This window comes from Myotis yumanensis, unplaced genomic scaffold, assembly GCF_028538775.1.
Source record: "Myotis yumanensis isolate MYYU_CA2020_CCGP unplaced genomic scaffold, mMyoYum1.0.hap1 SCAF_3, whole genome shotgun sequence".
Taxonomy (NCBI): Eukaryota; Metazoa; Chordata; class Mammalia; order Chiroptera; family Vespertilionidae; genus Myotis; species Myotis yumanensis.
The window spans coordinates 191,999,078-192,021,610 of NW_027223754.1; the positions used below are offsets into that span (position 1 = coordinate 191,999,078).

Consider the following 22,533-nt stretch of genomic DNA (forward strand, 5'->3'; position numbering starts at 1 on the left):
ACAAAATTGCTAACCATTGAGGTTGTACTCCTATATTTTCTTAAGTGAGTAAATTAATACTGGCAGCCAGAATTAGCTATAATCCTAGGCCCCTTATAGAGATGAGTCAGGCAGGGTAGGGATGGCATGTAAAAATAATATTTCTCGAACATGCTGTGGCAGCTGAATAGTTTAAAACCTGTTTTAGAAGACTTCCTAACCTATGCCTTGTAATTTTATAGTCTTTTTTCATCTTTTAAGATTTTTTAAAATATTTTTATTGATTTTTAAAGAGAGAGAAACATTGAAGTGAGAGAAACATCGATCGGTTGCCTCCCGACTGGGGATGGAAGTCACAACCTGGGCATATGCCCGGACTGGGAATCAAAATAGGAACCTTTTGGTGCATAGGATGATGCTCAACCAACTGAGCCACAGCAGCCAGGGCTATTTTTCATCTTTAATTTTTTTTCATCTTTTAAATTTTTTCTGTCCTTCTCTGCCTTTCTAATCCTTTATACACACTACCACCAATCCTCTCACCTCCACCCACATAAAACGCATCTCCTATGGACACTTGCTAGAGGAAGATAAGCTATACTTCCCATAGAAAGATGAGGTATTATTAATAGAATACACACATGTGATAGTTTTGTTTGTTGTAATAAATTTATGCTGAGCTTTTGTTTTTCTTGGACCAACATTATATGTTTACAAAATGCTAGCTAGGTTGAGAATAGTATATTATTGACTATGAATGAGGTTTCTGCACATAAACCAAAATTACTAAATAGAAAAAGTAAGCCCAAATGGATTCCGGCATCAAGAGTATTAGTGGGGCCGTAGCCAGTTTGGCTCAGTGGATAGAGCATCAGCCTGCAGACTGAAGGGTCCTGGATTCAATTTTGGTCAAGGGCACATGCCCTGGTTGTGGGCTCCATCCCCAGTAGGGGGCGTGCAGGAGGCAGCCTATCAGTGATTCTCTTTCATCATTGATGTTTCTCTCTCTCTCTCCCTCATCCTTCCTCTCTGAAATCAATAAAAATATGTACTATAAAAAATACTTTTAAAAATTAAAAGAGTATTAGTGTGAAGTTTGAGAGTATTGCCCCAGGGTCTATATAGGTGTGCTCAGCATTAGTAATTCTACACTATATAATTCAACCATTTCCCCAATACATTCAAACTTGACATGTATATAGATGACGACAAGTTTAGATTTTTGAAGTATCAACTGTAAGATCACATGAATGGCCAGCGTGTCGCTCATGTTTGTCTTGGGAACAAGGTATAATGATGACTCAAGTAGAGAAAGCAGCAACATTGATCCCAGGCAGGAAATGGCTTCTGGACCTAATGGCTCTGTAGTCCTGCTAAAGGTGATTATTTCACTGTCTGAGTGTCACAAAAATAGTCTGATTTCTTAGCTCTGAGTATGTAGGAGAGGAAAAAGTAATCTTTCCTCTCCCCTCTTAGGTTCTATAGCTAGGCCCTGCAAATTGGGCTGACAAAAAGATTAATAGGAGGAACGTTTTTATTTTGTATGCACATGGGGGGGAAAAAAACCAAATATTCCAAAAAGCAGTTAGGCCTGGGAGCTTATATTATCATTTCACAAGGGCAATAAATTTGTGGGAAAGAGCTAAGACAAAGAAAAGCACTTTCCCACAAATTTATTGGGCTTCTAGGTGCAGTAAATTGTGAGAAGGTAAATATATGGGGGAAACAAAAGAAGAATTACCTTAGGGAGGTTTATTTGTGCAGACCCATTTAAGTGCCATCTTCCCCTTATTGTCTCCCGAGAATCAGTTGTTCTCTTCTTCCTGGTACGGCGAGGGGAAGGGGGACACCTTTACAAAGGGACATTCATGCCCTGATTTTAGGCAGACAGGGGGCGGTAGAGAGCTTTTCTTGCATCTGCTGTTTCTCAGTTGCCTTCAGCTCAATATGATCTTTATGCCAATGTGGCACGTTTTGAGTAGCATATTCTGATACCCTTCAAATGTACCACTCAGAAAACCTAAATCCATATACCAGAATCTATTATTCTCTGCACAAACATAACACCCTTTCGAGAATTAGTAAATGTCGCCCATGATTTAATTATTCCCTTTGTTCAAGGTATTGTGCTAGGTTTTGTAAGCATACTAAGATAAACGAAAATATTCACTCCTGCCCTGGCTGGTGTGGTTCAGTTGGAGCATTTTTCTGTACACCAAAAGGTAGTGGGTTCAATTCCAGGTCAGGGCACATTCCTGGGTTTTAGGTTTGATTCCTGGTCGGGGTGTGTACCGTAGGCAGCCAGTCCATGTTCTCTCTCTCCCCCACCACCACCCACATTTGTCTCTCTAAAAAAATTTAAAAATCAATAAAATGAAAAAAATGTTCACTCCTTTCAAGTAACTTAATATAATTAGAAAACAAAGTCAAGTGTATATATTGTTTCATGTGACCAACAGCACAAACTTTGAGATCTGGTTTTGGATCCTGACTATACTACTTACTTACTAATTCTGCCATTTACATGGTCATGGGCAAGTAACATAACTTCTGTAAATCTCATTCTTCTTATCTGTAAAATGAAGGGCCTACCTACCTTTTCAGGGTTGTTATGAGAATTCAGTGAATGCTACACAGAATTCATTTAGTCCATTGATTGTCCTTGGAAAGCATTCAATATAATTGATTGTTGATATTAACAACTACAGTGCAAGCAGATGGTGGTAAGAGCTCTATAAGAAGATTATACTTACTCAAGAATGCCCATGTCCCCATCTGGTCAGCAAAAGGGAGAAGGAGAGGAAAAAAGAAAAAAGAAAAAGAGAAAAATAATGTTTGAAGTAGGATTTGATCAGAATATGAAGGAATCAGAGGGACAATCTTTAAGAATCTTATCTCTTGATCAAACTGGCCAAATGACAACTTCAACAGATATTTACATTAATTAACTATGCTAGATGACTTTTACTTGTTATCCATTTAATTTCCCATTGATCCTGAGAGGTCATCATTACAGTGTCTCTTCTAGGTTTGGGGGGTTATTAGTGAGCCTGTATTCAAACTCTGTCTCTGATTGGTTTCCTGGAAGGCCTTACGGAGGAGCCAGATCCACAGAAGAACCACTGTAGATAAGTAACACCTTCCCCACTGATTGACCCTCCTTATCCCTTGGCAACCATGGGAAAAGCATGTCAGTGGTTTCTTAGGTTGTAGGCTTCTGAGGTTCATTAAAAGGTTAAATGTAAAATGAATCCACAAAAGCTCCCCTAATTTCAGTTTTTTAACTGTGAATAAGTGTAAGATCATTTGTGTCACCATAATATTGTAATTATAAAATAAAATAATTAATTGGAAAAAGCTATGAAACAAAAGTTCTAGGAGAGAAAATTAAAATTTATTGAAGACTTTATTTAAGAGTTAACCCACTGAAGTAAGACACTTTTCAGGAGCAAATAATCAATACATGTAATTTTAATACATATTATGTTTTTGACATTGTGCGAGGCAGTGTAAGAGGTACAGAAGCACTCTAAAACATTGACCCTGTTCTCAAAAATGGTAGGGTAGAAGGAAATTACTGATGTAAGTTGAAACAGCCAACCAACACATACAAATTTTTCTTTACTAAAAGTATTAGAACCATATGATACATTATCTCTGGGCAGTAAGTGGAAGAAAAGAAGGAAATTACTTATTGGGCTAAGTAATTTTACATGTGATGTCTTATTTAATCCTCTCAAGCATTCATTGAATTAAGGACTACTTTCTCCAATTTTTTAAATGAGGTTACCGAAACCGATATGCAAAATGACTTGTGTTGATAACATAAATATAAGAACAGGGGTCAAAACCCTAATATCAAATTCTAAATCTCTTACTGTTTTCACCATATTGAGGAAGTCTTTAAGATTGGTCACAAAAGTTCCAGATTTTTCTCCTTCCAGGCATATGGTAGGATTAAACTTCCCTGCCCACCTGAAGTCATGTATGGCCATGTGGCTTGTGAAATATGAGTGGATATGATTTGCATCTCTTCTGGGCAGAAGCCTCAAGAGCCAGTGCACAGGATTAACCTTGTTCTCTCTTTCCTTCTGCCACAATATAGAGCAACATTCACCATAGCAGCTTCAATCGCCTCGGTTATTGGAATGAAGAACATAGGCACTATCCAACCCTCAGTGGACACGTAAATGAGGAATAAATATTTTTACTTTAAGGGCTAAGTTTTTTGTTTTGTTTTTGTTTTTGTTTTTTTTAAATATATTTTATTGATTTTTTACAGAGAGGAAGGGAGAGGGATAGAGAGTTAGAAACATCGATAAGAGAGAAACATCAATCAGCTGCCTCCTGCACATCTCCTCCTGGGGATGTGCCCGCAACCCCGGTACATGCCCTTGACCGGAATCGAACTTGGGACCTTTCAGTCCGCAGGCCGAAGCTCTATCCACTGAGCCAAACCGGTTTCGGCTAAGGGCTAAGTTTTGAGGTTGTTCATTTTGGCAACCTAACCAGTCCTTACTCTGGTACTAAAACGAAGGTGCTGTTCCCATTAAATTCCTAAAATATGTAACTTTCGCTGAAGGACCAGTCAACAGATGATGAAGAAATTTAGTGGAAACCAAAAGTCTGGGACGATATGTTCTTATTTTTTCTACAATAACTTGAAAGTCAGATCAGCTGTCTAATGATCTTTTAGCTCTAGAAGTTGGAAAATAGAATGTCAGTAGCATGTATTGGTTACTTCATTTAAATGAATTTGACAAGGTACTACAAGAGATGACCATAACAAAGAACTGGCCAGTTTTCAATCAGGAATAGTAGGGGCAAGAACAAGTCTATAAGTTTGAAGACTTATGAGCTTGGAAGAGGCAACTTCATAGGAAAGCTTTTTTTTTTTTTTTTAATTCTTTAGTGTTTAAAGCAGTGGTTCTCAACCTGTGGGTCACGACTCCTTTGGCTGTCGAACGACCTTTTCACAGGGGTCGCCTAAGACCATCCTGCATATCAGATATTTACATTACGATTCATAACAGTAGCAACATTACAGTTATGAAGTAGCAACGAAAATAATTTTATGGTTGGGTCACAACATGAGGAACTGTATTCAAAGGGCCAGAAGGTTGAGAACCACTGGTTTAAAGTATTACATATGTCTCCTTTTTCCCCCATTGACCTCTCCCTGGCTGCTCCCAATCCCCAGCACATGCCTTCACTCCCATAGGAAAGCTTTTGATAAAGGCAGGCCAACTAGACCTTAGTTTTATGGCAAAGATCAAATCAAAGTATGGTAGTCATATTAGTTTTTAAAACCTCTCATGGATTAATGTATTACCCAGCAAATCCTTTCAGTTAGGAAAAAAAAAAAAAATGGCTTAGTATTTAGTTCTCCACCAAAGCTTAATAGGTTTAAAGTACTCACAGTTAAGTTGAGAAAGAGTTAAGTCTTGAAAGAAAGAATTATAAATGCATCTACCGACACATGGATAGTGTCGGCAATAGTAAAGTAGATAAGAAGCTAACTAAATTTTGAAACCATGAATGTGGGGTAAGAAAATTGTCACTGAAAAATGACTCCTGGATTCTTAATCTTCTGCAGGCAACGAGCCAAGTTATAAAACCTGCTCAGTAATCCAAAGCCATCTCCAGACATGGCCAAGAAGGATAAAGGGAAAAACAGAGCTCCCATAGGGGGCAGCCATAATCACAGAGAACATGAACTGGGAGTCCCTCCAAGGGAACAACATTGGGACCTAATTAAAGAAACTCCTCATCCCCTCGGTAAAAGACCTCTGGGCATTGGTTTAGAATGTCTCCCGAATAACATTTTTTTTTCTGGTTAAAAAAGTAAATAAGTAAGTAGATAACCAGGTGCCGAGGATACCTTATCCTTTATTTTAAATCATCTCTATTTCCCACACTTTGCAAATAGCTAATTGTTGGGGAGACCTACCAGCCCATCAGATCTTCTGTGAGTTTGTAACCTGTTCAGTTTCTGTAGCCCTCAGATTTCCTGTGCTGCTTGTCTTGAGTATCATAAAGAAGTCTGCACTCTGGGTCTCAGTTTCCTAATTTTTTCAGTTGAAGAGATCTTTCTAGGTGATTTCTAAAGAAACTTTTATTTTTTTAAAAAAACATTTTTTAATGATTTTCAGAGAGAGAGAAAGGAAAGAGAGAGAGAAACATCAATGAGAAAGAAACATAGATCTGCTGCCTCCTACCTACCCTCTACTGGGGATCAAGTTTGCAACTCAAGCATGTGGGTCAACGCTCAACCATTGAGCCATACATGCTGGGCAAACTTCTAATTTTTAAAAATTGTAATTCTCTTTTCTGCCAATAGAGGGCAGTTCTTGAACTTTATCCAGGATTCAGACAATGATCTTCATTGCATCTCCTGAAAACTGAGAAATAGTCCAGGGTTGGCTCTTCCTTAAGACCGCTAACATGAAAGGCTTACACTGATGAGGGACATTAGTCACAGGATAGATTCTTATGTATTCAGGATGATGACTTGGATCTGGGAAATTTTATGTGTACACTTCCCTTCAAAATAGAAGCACTATCACAAGATGCATAGAACAAATGCCTGACACAGAAAACAGGAAAACAACTTCAATTTCCAGAGGATGTATAAGCTATTTGCTCTGTCTGGAACAGTCCTCCCATACCTCACCGCTATCCCTATATCATTCCTGCTTATCCTTCAGCCTGCAGAGCAAGCATCACTTCTAGGAATCCTGACTTCAGCCCCGAGATTAGGTTAGGTTCCCATAACCCCTGCCCTTTGCTATATTCATTCTACTCATAGCTATACATTCGGTATTTACCTTCCTCACTAAGCTCCAAGCCCTTCAAGGGCAGAGAGTATAGTTATGTTCATCTTGTGCCTGGCATGGTACCTGGCATTCAGTCGGTGCCCAACAAATATGTTTCATGAAGGCCTCTCCAGTTGCCTTTCTAGTTCAGTGCTGTGGAATAATATTTCTCTCCCCTGCCACACCGCCCTGTAACTACACTTTATGATGGGAAAGAAGAAACCAAGAATTGCCCCAGTAGTTTTGCCAAAACCATAATCTGTTAAATAAATTGCTGAGGGGGGAAATAGTAGTAGAATACTTCAAACAGTAATTCTATTCAATGCAAATGATTAAAATATGCATGCTCTGAAAAAAAGTACATTGCATATAACTGCGAAGCAAATGCTATTGGATAGCTATTATTTAAGGAATATCTCATACTCACTTTCTGGATTTCTACAACAACCATTATAAGGTAAAAGATTCTTAAATTTGCACATGTAAAATTGAATATGCACAGGATATTTCTGAAAACACATACAAGAAACTGAGAACCATCGACACCCACACAGGCTGCATTTACTGTTCCACTGTCTTCATCAACAGGACTTTAATATTCCTGGAAACTCCTGCTCAGAAGATAAAAGTTGCAAATAATTGTATTGTTCATTTCAGAAACATCCAGAAAAACTATTTCAAACTGCTCAGCTTTTCAATAGACAGTTATCAAGTGATTATTCTCTAAGACTTTTCGAAACCCTCACCTTACTATGTCCACAAACTTAACCATGATTCTCACCCAGTCTTAATCAAACCCCTACACTGAAAGACACCCCCCCTTAAACCAGTCCCCAAAACTTCATAAATATCCTGACTTCGTCCTCCCCTCCCAGACATTATTACCAAGGCTCCTTCAATGCAGTGTCCTCCCTCACTACGGTTTGAATAAACCCTGCTTTATCCAGTGGGTGTTTGGGCAGTGTTTTCACAAAACTAATAGAAGTTACTTCTGAAGAGGAAATGGAAAGAAAAGATGTGAAAGATGTTCTTTTGTACCATTGAATCTTTACATTGGTATGTCTTATCTATTCCAACATAAATGATAAAACAAAACAAAATTTAAACACGTAAAAAAAAAATGCAGTAGACACCATTGTGTGCTCTCCTCTCTAACCTAAATGTGTCATTCCTTGCCTAGGTGTAAGCTGCGTCCATCTGAGCTCACTCTGGACTGGGGAAAGGGATGACAGGAGGGCCTCAATGACAGAGCAGAGTACCTAAATGGGAATGAAAATGTTAACTCCTGGAAAGAAATGCCCAGGATCTTGCCTCACAATAACAGGTAATATTCATGAAATACTTTCTAAATGCCAAATAATATTTTTAAATGTCTTTCTAAAATTAGTGTCATATTAACTATCCTCCCTCCTTCTAGATAAGTTTTATTATTTATTTATTATTTTTGTTTTTCCTTAATCCTCACCCAAGGATACTTCTCCATTGGTTTTTTTGGGAGAGTGGAAAAGAGAAGGAAAGACAGAGAGAAACATCGATGTGAGAGAAACACATTGATTGGTTGCCTCCTGCACGAGCCCTGACCAGGGCCCTGGGCCGGGGAAGAGCCTTCAACTAAGGTATGTACCCTTGATTGGAATCGAACCTGGGACCCTTCAGTCCATGGGCCAACACTCTATCCACTGAACCAAACCAGATAGAGATAGATAAGTTTTATTTTTTTATTTTAAAAAATGTATTCATTTGACAGAGAGAAAGGAACAGAGAGAGAGAGAGAGAAAGAGAGAACCCAAGCCAGGCCACAGCAGAACCTTGGCCCTCCGCACACCTATGGACCCCCGGCTAAGCCCGCAGCAGAGGGGCCTCTCCACGTGCCTGTGGACCCCCAGGCCAGCACAGGGGGGCAGGGATGCAAGCCTCACATCCCTAGACCCATTGCCGGGGTTGGGGACACAAGTCTCAAGTCCCCTGGCTGGCGCAGGCGGTGGGGACATAAGCCTCACATCCTGGGTCTGTTGCCAGGGGCAGGGATGCGAGCCTCATGCCTCTGGGCTGGTGTAGGGAGCGGGGACACAGCCTGCTTATCAGTGATGTTGTCCCAACCAATTTGCATATTAGAGGCCCTCTGCACCAAATTTGTGCACTGGGCGGGGGGGGGGGGGCATCTCTCAGCCTCGCCTGCCCCTTCTCATAGTCCGGGAGCCCTCAGGGGATGTCGCCTCTGCAGGAGGTGACCAGCCAATCAGGGGAAGGCACCACCCCCACCACCCCCTTGCTGCTGCTGCCTCTAGCCTCCCTCTGTGGGAGGCAACCCGGAGGTCAGGGGAAGGCAATGCCCCCATCATGCCTCTGCTGCTGCCACTGCCAGCCTCAAGGCTGCCTGAGCCTCGGCCATCACAGCTACTGCGACTTGCCTGAGCCTCATGTGGGCCTCATTGCCTGAGCCTCGGGCCTGTGCAGCGGCAGTGGCCATAGGCGTCTTGCTGGAGCCCCGGGCCGGCCCTGGGCAAGTGGCAGTGGCCATTGGCCACGAGCTTCCCTGTGCTTAGCCAATTGGGTGTGCTCATCCGGTGATGGGCAGACCGCGTCTTCCAGGGTTCTCTTGGCTGCAGGGGAGGGTACAGATCTCCCTCCAGCCCTGGGTCACTGGGTCCAGCTGCTAGAGGAAATTCCCTACATTGATTGCCCGGACACTTGGAGGCCTCCACCGATTCCCAACCCTGACCCGAGGGGTGTTGAGGGCGATATAGGCAGCCTGGGAGTTTTTTGTTGTTGTTGTTGTTTTTTAATACATTATTAAAATAATGTATTTTCATAAACACTGCCTTTATAATTAGTCAAAGTATGTATATACATTATTTTGAGACACCCAATATTTTGGCACACTGCATTTTAACTTAATTTGTTTATTTTTGCCCTCCACAGTTTGTGAGCTCCTTGAGGATAAAAACCTCATTTTATTTATCTTTGCATTGCCAGGCCTGATAAAGTACCTGGCATAAGTAAATGTATGTGTTGAGTACTTACTATAAGTACTATAATACCAAGTGTTCTTTAGAGTTATCTCTGTTCCCTTTCTGTAATACTGAGGGGTAAGTCAAGCTTTGGGGTGGCCTGCTTAGGTATGTCCCCCATCTCCTCTCACTTTGGGAACTCCTAGGAGGACCTGGGCAGAGTCTTGGGTGGAGGAGACAGGGAATGAATAGTCTATGAGGGCCTGGGCACAGGAAGATATCTCTACATCATGGACTTACTTTTCCCTGACTCTGTCATTCAGAGTGTATTATCTTCAAGAGCAATATTAGAGTGTGGATATCTAGGGTAAAGCGTGTAATTATTTAGAGAATCTTCTCTGTTTAAATATCACCCATATTTCCCCCATCCCTTTGCCTCCAAACCTGTTTCCAAAATAAAACCATTGCACCAAGGAAGAGCTTATACAATGATGGTTTCCCATGTGCGTTAGCACTGGGGGGTCATGCAGGGGAAAAGCAGAAATATCAATCACTGTATGCCCTACAGTGACAGCCACTACTGTATGCAGCTGCTTAACTAGGATTCTCTACTGTGACTCCTCCCTGAATCTTTAACATGATCCTTTGAGAAGTGTGGGTCAAAAGGATTTGGTTATAGTTTTTTGAAATATATTTTTACTAGAGGTCCAGCGCATGAATTTGTGCATAGTTGGGGTCTGGCTGGCCCGGCACTGATCAGGGCTCAATCAGGGCCAAGGGGAGGGGCCGTGGGCTATTGGCTGGTGGGCCCCACCCCCAACTGGGGTAGGACCAGCAATCGGGGGTGGGACCAGCCAGGGGGAAGGGCTATATGGGTGGTTGAGCAGCTTTCCCACCCTTGATGGGGTGGGAGAGGCCAATTGGGAGCAGGGCCACGGGAGGTTGGCTGGTCAGCCCCACCCAGATTGGGCCAGTTTGCTTGCCGAAGTGGGTGTCATAGCAACCGTTCATTCTGGTCGTTACAGTGCTCCATTCGCTGGCTTTTTATATATATAGATTGATTTCAGAGAGGAAGGGAAAGGGAGAGAGAGATAGAAACAACAATGATGAGAGAGAATCATTGATTGGCTGCCTCTGGCACACCCCCTCAACTGGGGATTAAGCCTGCAATCCAGGCATGTGCCCTAATGGGCAATCGAACTGTGACCCCCTGGTTTATAGGTCAATGCTCAACCACTGAGCCACACTGGCCTGGTCAAAAGGTTTAAAAAAGAAACCAAAATGTGAGTTTTGGTATCCACAGAAATATTCACAGAGACAAGTACACAGATTTTCTTTTCAAGAAAAGAAGATTTATTTATTTATTTAGTCTACTCCCAAAGCCCTAAATTACATCTTCCCTTAGATTTCACCTCTAGGAAGACATCCTTATCCTCCCTGTATCACTCTCTACCACCCTCTCCTCTCTGGAGCGTCCCCTAAATGGCTAAACCACATCTCCCCCAGCAATCTTTCCTCTGTGATTGCTACTTCATGTGACCATTCCTAGCCCTTCTCCCCCAACCCTTTATTTTGGTATCTAAGTATCTGTGAAGTAGTCAGAAGTAGCTGAGCTCCAGGCGGGCTCATCTGTTACCCACTCACTAGACAATCAGAGAAATCAAATTATCTGATGGAATGAGTTCTGCTTTAGGAGGCAGAAGAATGCTGTCCAATAATGTCACAGAGGATTGATGCAGTTTCTTCCCAACTTCTATCCTAGGGGGAAACAAAAACAAAAATGGAAGAACGTGTTATTCAGAAAGTCTTTACAGTTATAAAGGAGCTTTTCCCTATTTGAAAAGAAGAAAAACCTCACAAATGCACAAAAATATATAATGTAAACATAATTAGAAAAATTCATTCATTTTCAATCAGATAAAAACATGTTGTTTTTTTAAAAATCACATAGAACCCCTCATACAAATGGCATTATTAACTTTCTATGATGTGAACTATGGAGATTATTACTCCCTCTTCAAGAGTTTAGGACAAAAAAGAAAAGCCCACTTTCTATCAAAAATAAGCTTCCAAAAGACAATAACAGTAACCCAGAAGAAGGTCCCCTTAACTTCTGAATATTTCCACACTACCCCAAAACCCATTCTTCTCTCTTCCGGGCTTACCTCATTCACAGGGATCAGAATACTGAATTATTGCTTGTTCATCTGTGAAATGAAATGACATATTTTATTACATTGCAGGCTTCACACATTACAAAGAAAATATTTCATAAAAGCTATTGTTTTAGCCCTTCTCAAAGGATCCCTACAGGTTATATTCAGAATTACAGGAAAGTTCCAAACACTAATATTTGCACTCTTATGGTAAATTATTAATCACAGCAAGAATATTAACAGTTAGCCATTAGAGAACAATGGTCCACATTTTTCTTTTGGTCTGTTGACCACATCCTACAAAATATCTCTAATGCCAAAGACTTTTTTAAATGGCATATAATTAAATTAAAGTATCTTAAGAGATCAGATAATTTATCTATATAAAAGGCTAATATGCTAAGTGTCCTTCCCACTGTCCGACCAGTTGCTATTATGCACACTGACCACCAGGGGACAGACCCTCCGACCGGTAGGTTAGCTTGCTGCTGGGTCTGGCTGACCAGAATCGGGACTGGGCGAGATGGGCCGGACACACCCTGGAGCCCTCCCGCCGTCCCTCCCCAGCCCTGATCATGCACCGGTGGGGACCCTTGGCCTGGCCTGTGCCCTCTCACAATCCAGGATCCCTCAGGGGATGTTGGAGAGCCGGTTTCGGACCAATCCCTGCAGGCCAGGCCGAGGGACCCCACTGGTGCATGAATCCGTGCACCGGTCCTTTAGTACAGCGGTTCTCAACCTGTGGGTTGCGACCCCTTTGGTGGTCGAACGACCCTTTCACAGGGTCACCTAAGACCATCCTGCATATCAGATATTTACATTACGATTCATAACAGTAGCAACATTACAGTTATGAAGTAGCAACGAAAACAATTTTATGGTTGGGTCACAACATGAGGAACTGTATTTAAAGGGCCAGAAGGTTGAGAACCACTGCTTTAGTATAATTATATGATACTTGCCTTGGGAAGGAATATTTGTAAAATCAGAAGAGATATTTTATTCTATTAGTATTTTTTAAAATTCTCACCTGAGGATATGTTTTTATTCATTTTATAGGAAGAGGAAGGGAGAGAAGAGAGAGAAAAAAAATCATGGTGCAAGAGAGAAAATGATTGGCTACCTCCCGCACACACCCCAACTGGGATTGAACCTGCAACCCGGGCTTGTGCCTGACTTGGAAACCGTTTGTTCTCCAACCAATTGAGCCACACCAGCCAGGGCAGGAAAGATATTTTAAAGAATGAGGAGAATTCTGTTGGGAGATGCAGGTGAAGCTCAGCCCTCACCTGGTAGGTAGTAATCATAGACTCTGATCGTTGCTGGTTTCAGGTTGGTGACCAACACACCTTGGCTGATGGTGAAGGTATAGGTCTGAGTCTTCTTATTGAGCTACGGGAAGATGGACACCATGTTACATTAAAATTAAAATGGAAATAATCTATGTGATGTGGAGCTTAAAAGATTTTCTTCTTCACACAGATTTTCTGAAACTCTTCTATCTGTCCCTTCTGACCTACGCCAGGCTGAAAGGTACTGCCTCCTGCTGACTGTCTGGCTCTTTCTTCTCAGGATCTTACAGCTTCCTGGCCCTTCTGTAAAATGGTTCCCTCCATCCTCGGTCTACTTTAATCCATGACTCCTCCACTAAATTAACTGAAGTGGCCAAAGAAACAGACATTTCTCCAACAGCTCTCCCTACTGTTGTTGTTTCTTTATTCTTTCTTTCTTCTTTCTTTCTTTCTTTCTTTCTTCCTTCTTTCCTTCCTTCCTTCCTTCCTTCCTTCCTTCCTCCCTCCCTCCCTCCCTCCCTCCCTCCCTCCCTCCCTCCCTCCCTTCTTTCTTTCTTTCTTTCTTTCTTTCTTTCTTTCTTTCTTTCTTTCTTTCTTTCTTTCTTTCTTTCTTTCTTCTATTCATTCAGGTCTCTGATCAAATGACATCCTCAGGAGGCCTTTCCTGACTACCTTATTTTAAAATAGTCACATCCTGGTCTACTCCCACCATCACTCTATCCCTTTATCCTTCATAGCACTTACTATCGAAATTACTACTGAATGTGTGTGAACACATATATATGTATTTTTTAATTTGCATCATTTATCTCTCACTAGGATATTAACTCCATGAGGACAGGGATCATGTCTGTTATTTTTACTGCTGCATCCCCATCACATCAAAGAGTATCTGGCATAGATTGGTTGCTCAATAAATATTTGTTAAATACATGAATAAATGGAAAATTTAAGACAATTGTATAAATTAATCTAATATAATCAGAAAATAAGATTCATGTTGTACATTTAGATATGGAATTACAAATGCCTAATAGGAAGAGATTTCCAAAAGGAATTTTTTAAGGTACAGTGTCTCTCAAAACGTGGTCCAGGAAGTCTCAGGGAACCCCAAGACTGTATCTAGGGTTCTGCGAGATCAGGATTATTTTTGGAATAATGCTTTTATTCACTCTCATTCTCTTTGATGTGCATGTGCACAGGGGCTATTTGACGTGTGATAATGCAGCGGATTGACTACAGAATCAGATAGAACTTCACTCTCTTCAATGAAGCCAGATGGCAAAGCAAAAATGTAAAACAATCTGACATTATTCTTACTATTTTTTTGTTGTAGAAAATATAGTTGTTTCAGTTCTTGGCTACCTACCTCTTCCAAGTAAATGTTAAGTGTGTCAGTTCCAGATTCAATCTTCTTTACCAGTGGTTGCTGGAGAAGCTGAATAAGAAAGGAGAAAAAAGAGTTTAAGAGCCAGAGCCTTCCCTGTCCCCTGGGGGAAGCTTCCAAAGCTCTGTCATGGTCAAGGAAACAATGTATACGGTGGAAAATGTAAGAGAAGGAACAAAGACTATTACAGGTTCCATGTCATATATCTGATGCACCTTTGTAGCCATTTAGATATTACAATCATGAGTTGTGTGTGTGGAGATATATATATATATATATATATATATATATATATATATATTAGTAAAATGCCCATTTCACGAGCATTTTTTTTTAGAGAGAATGGAAGGGAGGGGGAGAGACACAGAGAGAGAAACATCGATGTGAGACAGACACATTGTGAGAGAGACTAGTTGACTCCCTCACGTACCCCAACCAGGGCCAGGGGTTGAGTGTGCAACCAAGGTGCATGTCCTTGACCAGAATCAAACCCACACCTCTTCAGTCTGCAGACCAATGCTCTAACTACTGAGCAAAACTGGCTAGGGCTCACCAGCTTTTTAAAAATATATATATTTTTATTGATTTCAGAGAAAGAGAGGGAGAGATAGAAACATTAATGATGAGAGAGAATCATTGATCAGCTGCCTCCTGCACGCTCCGTACTGGGGATTGAGCCTGCAATCCAGGCATGTGCCCTTGACCAGAATCGAACCCGGGACCCTTCAGTCCGCAGGGTGACACTTTATCCACTGAGCCAAACCAGCTAGGGCTCACCAGCTTTTTATGATAAAGTTAGGTCCCCTGGGGGCTAGTAAATGAAGAAAAGAGAAGTGACTTACTAACTGATCGGTGCCTTCCATGGGATTGAACCCAGAAAGCATCTTCACTTCCACAATGGCCATATTGGAAGAGCTGCGACTGCCCACATAACTGAGGGCAGAAAGAAGCAAGTGTGTGAGCCCATGATTTTCCCTCTCGGCATACTCTGTCCCCAATACATACACACACACACACACACACACACACACACACACAATCTCAACTCAGCTTCTATGATCCAGGTGCCCCCACCACAACTTCAGCCTTCCTCACCTTGTGTGGATAGTGAGAGTCAAGGATCGAGGTGAAGTTGGTTGATCACATCTAGCTTTTCCCATTTCCACACTAAGACTAAAGGTCTCCACATTTTTAGGAGGGAAAATATTGTATCTCAGCACTGTCTAGTATGAAGAAACAAGATATCCAAATTTGAGTTGAGAAGAACTTTAGATATTGCAGAGTTCAAATTATTTTCCTTACAAATAAGGTAGACAGATAGAGAGGGACTGTTCTACTGGAGGTGAAGATGCCCTCAGAGCCACCTTCCCAAGACACACTTGTTCTCACATGGATCACTGCTTACCTGCACATAGACACAGCCCTGGCCTGTGGCCTCCAAGGTGTACACCCCAGGGACTTTGGGCAGAGTCTCTTGCTGGAATACCAACCGGTTGGCAGCCTGAACACTGAAAGTGCGCTGGAAATTCTCAGTGGACTTTACAGCCAGGTTGACTTCCTCAGATGGCACGTAGGCAGTGGTGGCATATTTGGCCAGAGCTTGGAGAGCAACTACAGTATCCTGAGGAAAACAATCAAGCATACGCTTACCATTTTGTGAGGCGTTGGAATTAACCTCAAACAACCCTATAACCTGTACATCTGGTGGTGGTTTGCTAGTTTAGAAGATATATCTTCTATGTATCTAAGCACCACATTCACCTACACTGGGGAAGCTGACATAGAAATCGAAATATCTCACCTGTATATAAAGTCTCAATTAAGTTATTATTGAATATCCATAAGTCACTAGGCTAATCTCATATATTCATATTCAGCAATCAAACCTAGCTTCAGAACAGGCTACTGTTAGAAGCAAGTGGATAACAGTATATATTTTGCAGTTTCCTTATTTGAGGAAGAAACAACAGCAAGTTGATAGCCCTAGATAGTGCACATTTTTCAAGGTTATTTAACTATGTAATAATCTTCTATGGCACAGTTGGAGAGAGAGTATTGGGAAATCCCTCCTTGCAGGCCAAGGCTCTTAGCCATTATGCCATGTGACAATCCTCTTTTCTCATCTGGGAATAAGACAGATCATCTGTCACCAAGAGAACCTGGCATCATGTAGCTTGAACCTTTCCATTCTGAAAACATTTTCTCTTTATTTATATAAATTACAACTGCGAGGGGATGGGAGGCAAGGGAGAATCAAGTATTGTCCTCTCTTACTCTGTGTTATGAGAATTTCTACATTCTCAACACTTAATACAATAGCTATTACTGAATAAAGGAACCCACTTCCTCCTGTCCCAAATGAAAAACAAGTCATATTTAGACATTATACTGTCACATAAAAGAAGAAGACATGTCACCCTCCTGGGGAAGCTGTGAACAAGTCATACTTTTGCAGCCTGACAATTGACAAACAACTTTTTGTGAACTAGGACCAAGGAGGGCTTTATTGCTTGCACATGTGAAACAATTCAAGTAATGGGACCACACATTAGCTCAAAAACTGATGTGGGTGATACATGACTTCTTAGAATAGCCAAGGATTATAGTAAAAAAACTATTCTGGCATACATCTGTCACTGAGAATTCTAAAGATCTGATGCACTTCTTTTTAAAATTATATATTGTAATTATTTAGGGCTCAACAAGAAGAAGGAAGTCTTTCCTGATCTTTGGCCAAGAACTTCCCTGAAATAAGGAGGCAGTGTACCATATAATATTTTAAAATTCCAATTAAATTATTACCATACTCAAGCTCAGTGCACTTAACATCTTTACCAGACACTCTACCTGCTAAAATCTGTTCATTCTTCCATGCATAGTTTACATGTTATAACTTCAATGAAAATGGCCCTAATATCAAAAATAATATAATCTCTATGTGGACAAGAAATGTGTTTTCTTGTTTACTTTTGTATCTTCGGTAACCTGGACATGGTATGTTTTAATAACATTTGCAAAACAAATAAATTAATGATGACTCTCTTTGTGATCATCTGATCATTTTATGACATTATTTAAATTTATCATACCTTTTTCCCCAATTGCTACCCCACTAATTCAATTTCTCCTTACCCCAATCTAAATAAATGAAATAATCTCCTGATCTCTTCAAATCCAGTATTTCCCACCTCTAAATCATCCCATACACCAAGTAACAGATTAATCTTTCTGAAACAAAGTTAAAAAATTTAATAGCTCCTCCGAATTAGGCAAAATCTTGAGTCTAATATGTAAGGCTCTTCATACCAGTAATATGAACCTACCCTACCTTTCCAACCTATGTCCCATTGTGTTTCAGCCAAATCAGTTTTCCCCAACAACCACTCTATACTTTTGCAAATCCCTCTTCCTTTCAATAGCTGCCTACCAAAAGTTTATATATCCTTTTAGTTCTACCTCAAATGTAATTCCCCTGTGAAGACATTTCTTATCCCTCAAGCTGAGAGCTCCTTCTCCTTTTTGAAATTCAATATTTGTACCTTTTGTATCTTTCTTATGGTATATAACCAGACCCTGCTTTGTAATATATAGAACTTTTCCTAGCTTTCCTTCTAGGTCAGAGGTTCTCAACCTGTGGGTCGCGACCCCTTTGGGGGTTGAACGACCCTTCCACAGGGGTCGCCTAAGACCATCGGAAAACACATATAGCATATCAGATATTTACATTACAATTCATAACAATAGCAAAATTACAGTTATGAAGTAGCAACGAAAATAATTTTATAGTTGGGGGTCACCACAACATGAGGAACTGTATTAAAGGGTCACGGCATTAGGAAGGTTGAGAACCACTGAATCTCAACCTTAGAATCTAGGTTGTAAACTTTTTAGACTACATCTTACTAGGAAATAGTAGAAAGAGGTATGCCCATAAAATCTTGCTTTTATGCTTACAGCCCCCATAATTGGCTTTCTGATTTAATATATAAATTTATCCATACTTATACATGTCCTCTTTACATATAAAATATGAATCTCATGATGCTTCATACTCTGCAAAGAAAGAGCATTAAATGCAGATAGTACTATTTATGACTCACAAGACCCAATTTATGACTCCTTCTATATATTTTTTACATGCTTTTTCTCCCTCTCTATAGAATTATAAGTGCCTGGACCTAGAGGACAAGAGCAATAGTTTTTCCTCCATCTCCACATGGGATCTAATCCTGCCTGATAAGTGGCAGTGGAGAGCAGGCTATTTACCTGAGTGGAAGAGAAGCCCCCATATGCATTACGTTGCTTGGCCAACCAAGCCACTATACCAGTGGCTTTGGCTATTTCCTTTTGAGTCAGATTGGCTTTGCTAAGCCAAGCCAGCAATACATATGCCGTAAGTTCCACATCTACCGCCTCAAGCTTAGACCAAGGACTGGCATCCGATGACTGAGTAGGTTTTTGGCTCCAGTGAATGGACTCTCCTATGGGGAAAGAAGCATAATTAGGAAGATCTTGGGAGGAAATGACTTTCCCATATTCACTTCGTAAATGCTACACCTTAAAGCAGATAAAATACCAACAAAATTAATCATGAGTTACAAAAAATTATTTCTCAAGGTCTTCTGATTTATTGGCCCTAATATATATGCAGGTGTGTGTGTGTGTGTGTGTGTGTGCACTCACACATAATTCCCCAAAGTAAAGCTGGGAGCACCAGTAAATGCCTCTAGCAATTATATGAAAACAGCCCTATAAATTCTAATTCTAACAGAGCTACATAGGTAGAAACTTCCTAAAAGAATCTTACACGTTTGGGGCATGTTTTTGGCTAATAAAATTTTATTAATTTTCAGCATTTTTTTTTACTTAATCAGAGTGATCTTACACCAAAGAATTGTTTCATACCTGCAAAAGGGTAATGTTACAATGCCAGGAAGTTTTCTGACTAGCTCTGACCATCTATCTCCTCTTCCTGTTAAAAGTATAGCAATGCCTTTGAGGACTTACATGGGCTTTCCCACAAAACTCTCAACAATGATTTTATGACAATAAAATGAATCCTAGAATTGAATATAGGTGGGACTATGGAGACGAGGGGAAATTATAGATAACTCACAGCATATTTTCACAATTTCCAAAAATTCTTAACATGGCCAACACACCTGAGATGATAGCCTGCTGCTCTAACTGTTCCAGAAGAGTATCTCTGATGTCCATCTCCCCAGCCAGAGAGAAAGTATAAGCTAGTAGGGCCTGTGTGTAGAGGTTGGTGGTGGAGGAGACAGAATTCCTGAGACACTGCAGTCCCTGACTCACCATTGGGTCCTAAAAAGTGAAAGTGCAGAACTGAATTTATAAGGCATTTCTTGGAAAATGGGAAGGGATGAGGAAATCATCCTATCTTCTTTGAGTTTAAAAGGCTGAGTAGGGACAAAAAATAGGTGAATTTATCTAGAAATAGGTGAGATAAGAAGAATATAAAGAAGAAGAGCCAGAGAAACGCACATCTGTGGTCTTTCTCATCTCCAGCAATGCAGCTGTAATATATGCCGTCAAGGAGATCTCATCGTCAACACCACCCTAAAGGGAAACAGGGAGACAGTAAGTCAGAGGGGCAGCCGGCACATGCAAGAATTGTATATATAATAAATAAAGAAAAAAATTTTTTAAAGTGTCTACCTACCTGCCACTGCCCCCTCCCCCCATCTAAATGGATGAATTATTTAAAAAAAAAAAAAAAAAAGCCCTGGCTGGTGTGGCTCAGTTGATTGAGCGTTGTTCCATGCACCAATGGTCACCTGTTTGATTCCCAGTCAGGGCACATGCCTGGGTTATGGGCTTGATACCCAGTAGGGGGCATGCAGGAGGCAGCCCATCGACATTTTGCTATCACATAGATGTTTTTTTTTATCTCTTTCTCTCTCTAAAAATCAATAAAAATATATTTGAAAAAAGAAGAAAACAAAAGCACTCCTTTCCACAGGCTGACTCCAGGACACACAATGAGGGAGAACTGGGCGGAGTTCAACCACTGCACAGCCTTAAACAGTAGCCTGTGGGAGGTAACAGGAGGTCTTCAGCTCTGAGTGGGTATTGAGGAAACCCAAGAAACAAAGAGAGATTAAAAAAAGAGGGGGGTGGTAAAAGGAGACTTCTTATTCTCGGATTCTTCTGGAATCTGAGCCTCCTCAAATGGATGTCCCCTCAAGTAGCACAAAGCCCAGCCTCTTCTCCAGGGGAGAGGAAGTGACACCTTCCCTGTTTAATGTCTTTCACAGAAAGATTTAGCACATTTTAAAAAATATTTCATCTAAATAATTATTCTCATTTTGTAGATAAAAGGAAAAACACTTACAGAGATATTTAAATAGTTTGTTCAAGATTGCACAGCTGGTAAGCAGGACTGGTTTTTGAATCCAGGGAGTTTAACTCTGGAGCTCCTATGCAAACCACTAAAATTGACTACACATATGATAGTCAACAGACCAGTAGCTCTAATCAGAAAGGAGGACAAAAACCTCTGAGATCTTGTTCAATTTCCAGCATGTACTACTCCCAGGTATATGTTACGCAGGACATAAGAGAAGGAAGAGACTTGGGAAGTGCAGATAACATTCTGCATAAGGAATACTAACAAATCTTATACTGAGATTTTTTTCAATGCTCAAGATTTTTAATCCAGGTCCTTCAACAGCACTGTAAATAATTTCTTTAGGAAAATTCATGCAAATCTTTCTTTTACTGGCATGTTCTGAATTGAACAAGTTATCCTGCATATCAACACCTCCCCTGTGTTTGGGAGGGACAAACAATGGAGTAATGGGCAGGAGCAGTGTCTCTGGAGTCCAGTTGCTGGGTTCAAGTTAGTCCTACCACTCATTAGCATTCACCTTGAGCAATTTACTTAATCTCTGAACCTTAGTGTCTTCATCTGTAAAATGTGATTAATAGGACATACCAGTACCTAGCTCAATGATATGTTGTAAACATTAAAATATATCAAATAAATAAAGTACTTAAGAACAGTGCCCCGCAGAGAGTAAAACCCCTTACAAATGACTGGGCTGCCTAATAGTGCCCACCAAAGCAAATCCCTTTGCTTCAGATTTAGAGATATAATAAAAGGCTCAGAGATCTTCTAGTCCACTGGTTATCAAACATTAGCAAGTATCAAAATAGTCATGCGGATGTAAAGTACAGCTTAGGAAACACAGTCAATAATATCATAATGACTATATACGGTGTTGGGCGGGTACAAGACTTATGGGGGGAAGAGTTATATAAATGTCTAACCACTGTGCTACACACCTGAGACTAATACATTGAAAAATTAAAAACCATATTTTAGCCGAAACCGGTTTGGCTCAGTGGATAGAGCGTCGGCCTGCGGACTGAAGGGTCCCGGGTTCGATTCCGGTCAAGGGCATGTACCTGGGTTGCAGGCACGTCCCCGGTGGGAGATGTGCAGGAGGCGGCTGATCGATGTTTCTCTCTCATCGATGTTTCTAACTCTCTATCTCTCTCCCTTCCTCTCTGTAAAAAATCAATAAAATATATATTTTTAAAAAAAACATATTTTAAATAATAAAAATAATCAAACCTTTAGGAAAAAAAAAAGCTCAACACTGTAGCAAGTATCAGAGTCATGAGGGCTTCTCAAAACACAAATTGCTGGCCCATACCCCCAGGGTTTCTCAGAGTAGCTCTGGGGCCAGGGCTGGAATTTGTATTTCAAACAAGTTCTCAGGTGATGCTTATGCTATTGTTCTGGAACCATACTTTGAGAACCATGCTCTAGTTCATACTCTCATTTTATAGACACGGGAGCCGAGGCTCAGCCTGGTTAAGTATATTGACCAAGTCACCCAGAGACTGGACTGAGACCTGACAACACCAGTTCCCAGGCCAGTGCTCTTCTGATTCAGCTCAGTCAGAGGTACAAGTACCTCCCAG

The 22,533-nt window shown here is 40.8% G+C and overlaps 1 protein-coding gene and 1 long non-coding RNA gene across 3 annotated transcripts in view; both read right to left on the reverse strand.

The window, feature by feature from the left end:
- Positions 1–1,718: 1,718 nt before the first annotated feature.
- On the reverse strand, positions 1,719–5,471 carry LOC139007361 (uncharacterized). The gene is made up of 3 exons (XR_011470844.1): positions 5,399–5,471; positions 2,733–2,754; positions 1,719–1,802 (listed from the first exon to the last, which is right to left on the reverse strand). It is a non-coding gene; the product is annotated as an uncharacterized lncRNA (long non-coding RNA).
- A 5,604-nt stretch (positions 5,472–11,075) lies between these two features.
- A2ML1 (alpha-2-macroglobulin like 1) overlaps positions 11,076–22,533 on the reverse strand; it is a 36,087-nt gene continuing 24,629 nt past the window's right edge. For both annotated transcript variants that reach the window (XM_070410721.1, XM_070410720.1), the window contains exons 27-36: positions 20,086–20,160; positions 19,743–19,905; positions 18,847–19,061; positions 15,986–16,201; positions 15,676–15,803; positions 15,423–15,513; positions 14,563–14,631; positions 13,191–13,293; positions 11,911–11,952; positions 11,076–11,503 (exon numbers count right to left, since the gene is read on the reverse strand). In XM_070410721.1, the coding sequence (XP_070266822.1) occupies positions 11,912–11,952; positions 13,191–13,293; positions 14,563–14,631; positions 15,423–15,513; positions 15,676–15,803; positions 15,986–16,201; positions 18,847–19,061; positions 19,743–19,905; positions 20,086–20,160 (1,101 nt within the window). In that variant the 3' untranslated portion in view covers positions 11,076–11,503; position 11,911. The remainder of the gene's footprint in view (positions 11,504–11,910; positions 11,953–13,190; positions 13,294–14,562; positions 14,632–15,422; positions 15,514–15,675; positions 15,804–15,985; positions 16,202–18,846; positions 19,062–19,742; positions 19,906–20,085; positions 20,161–22,533) is intronic.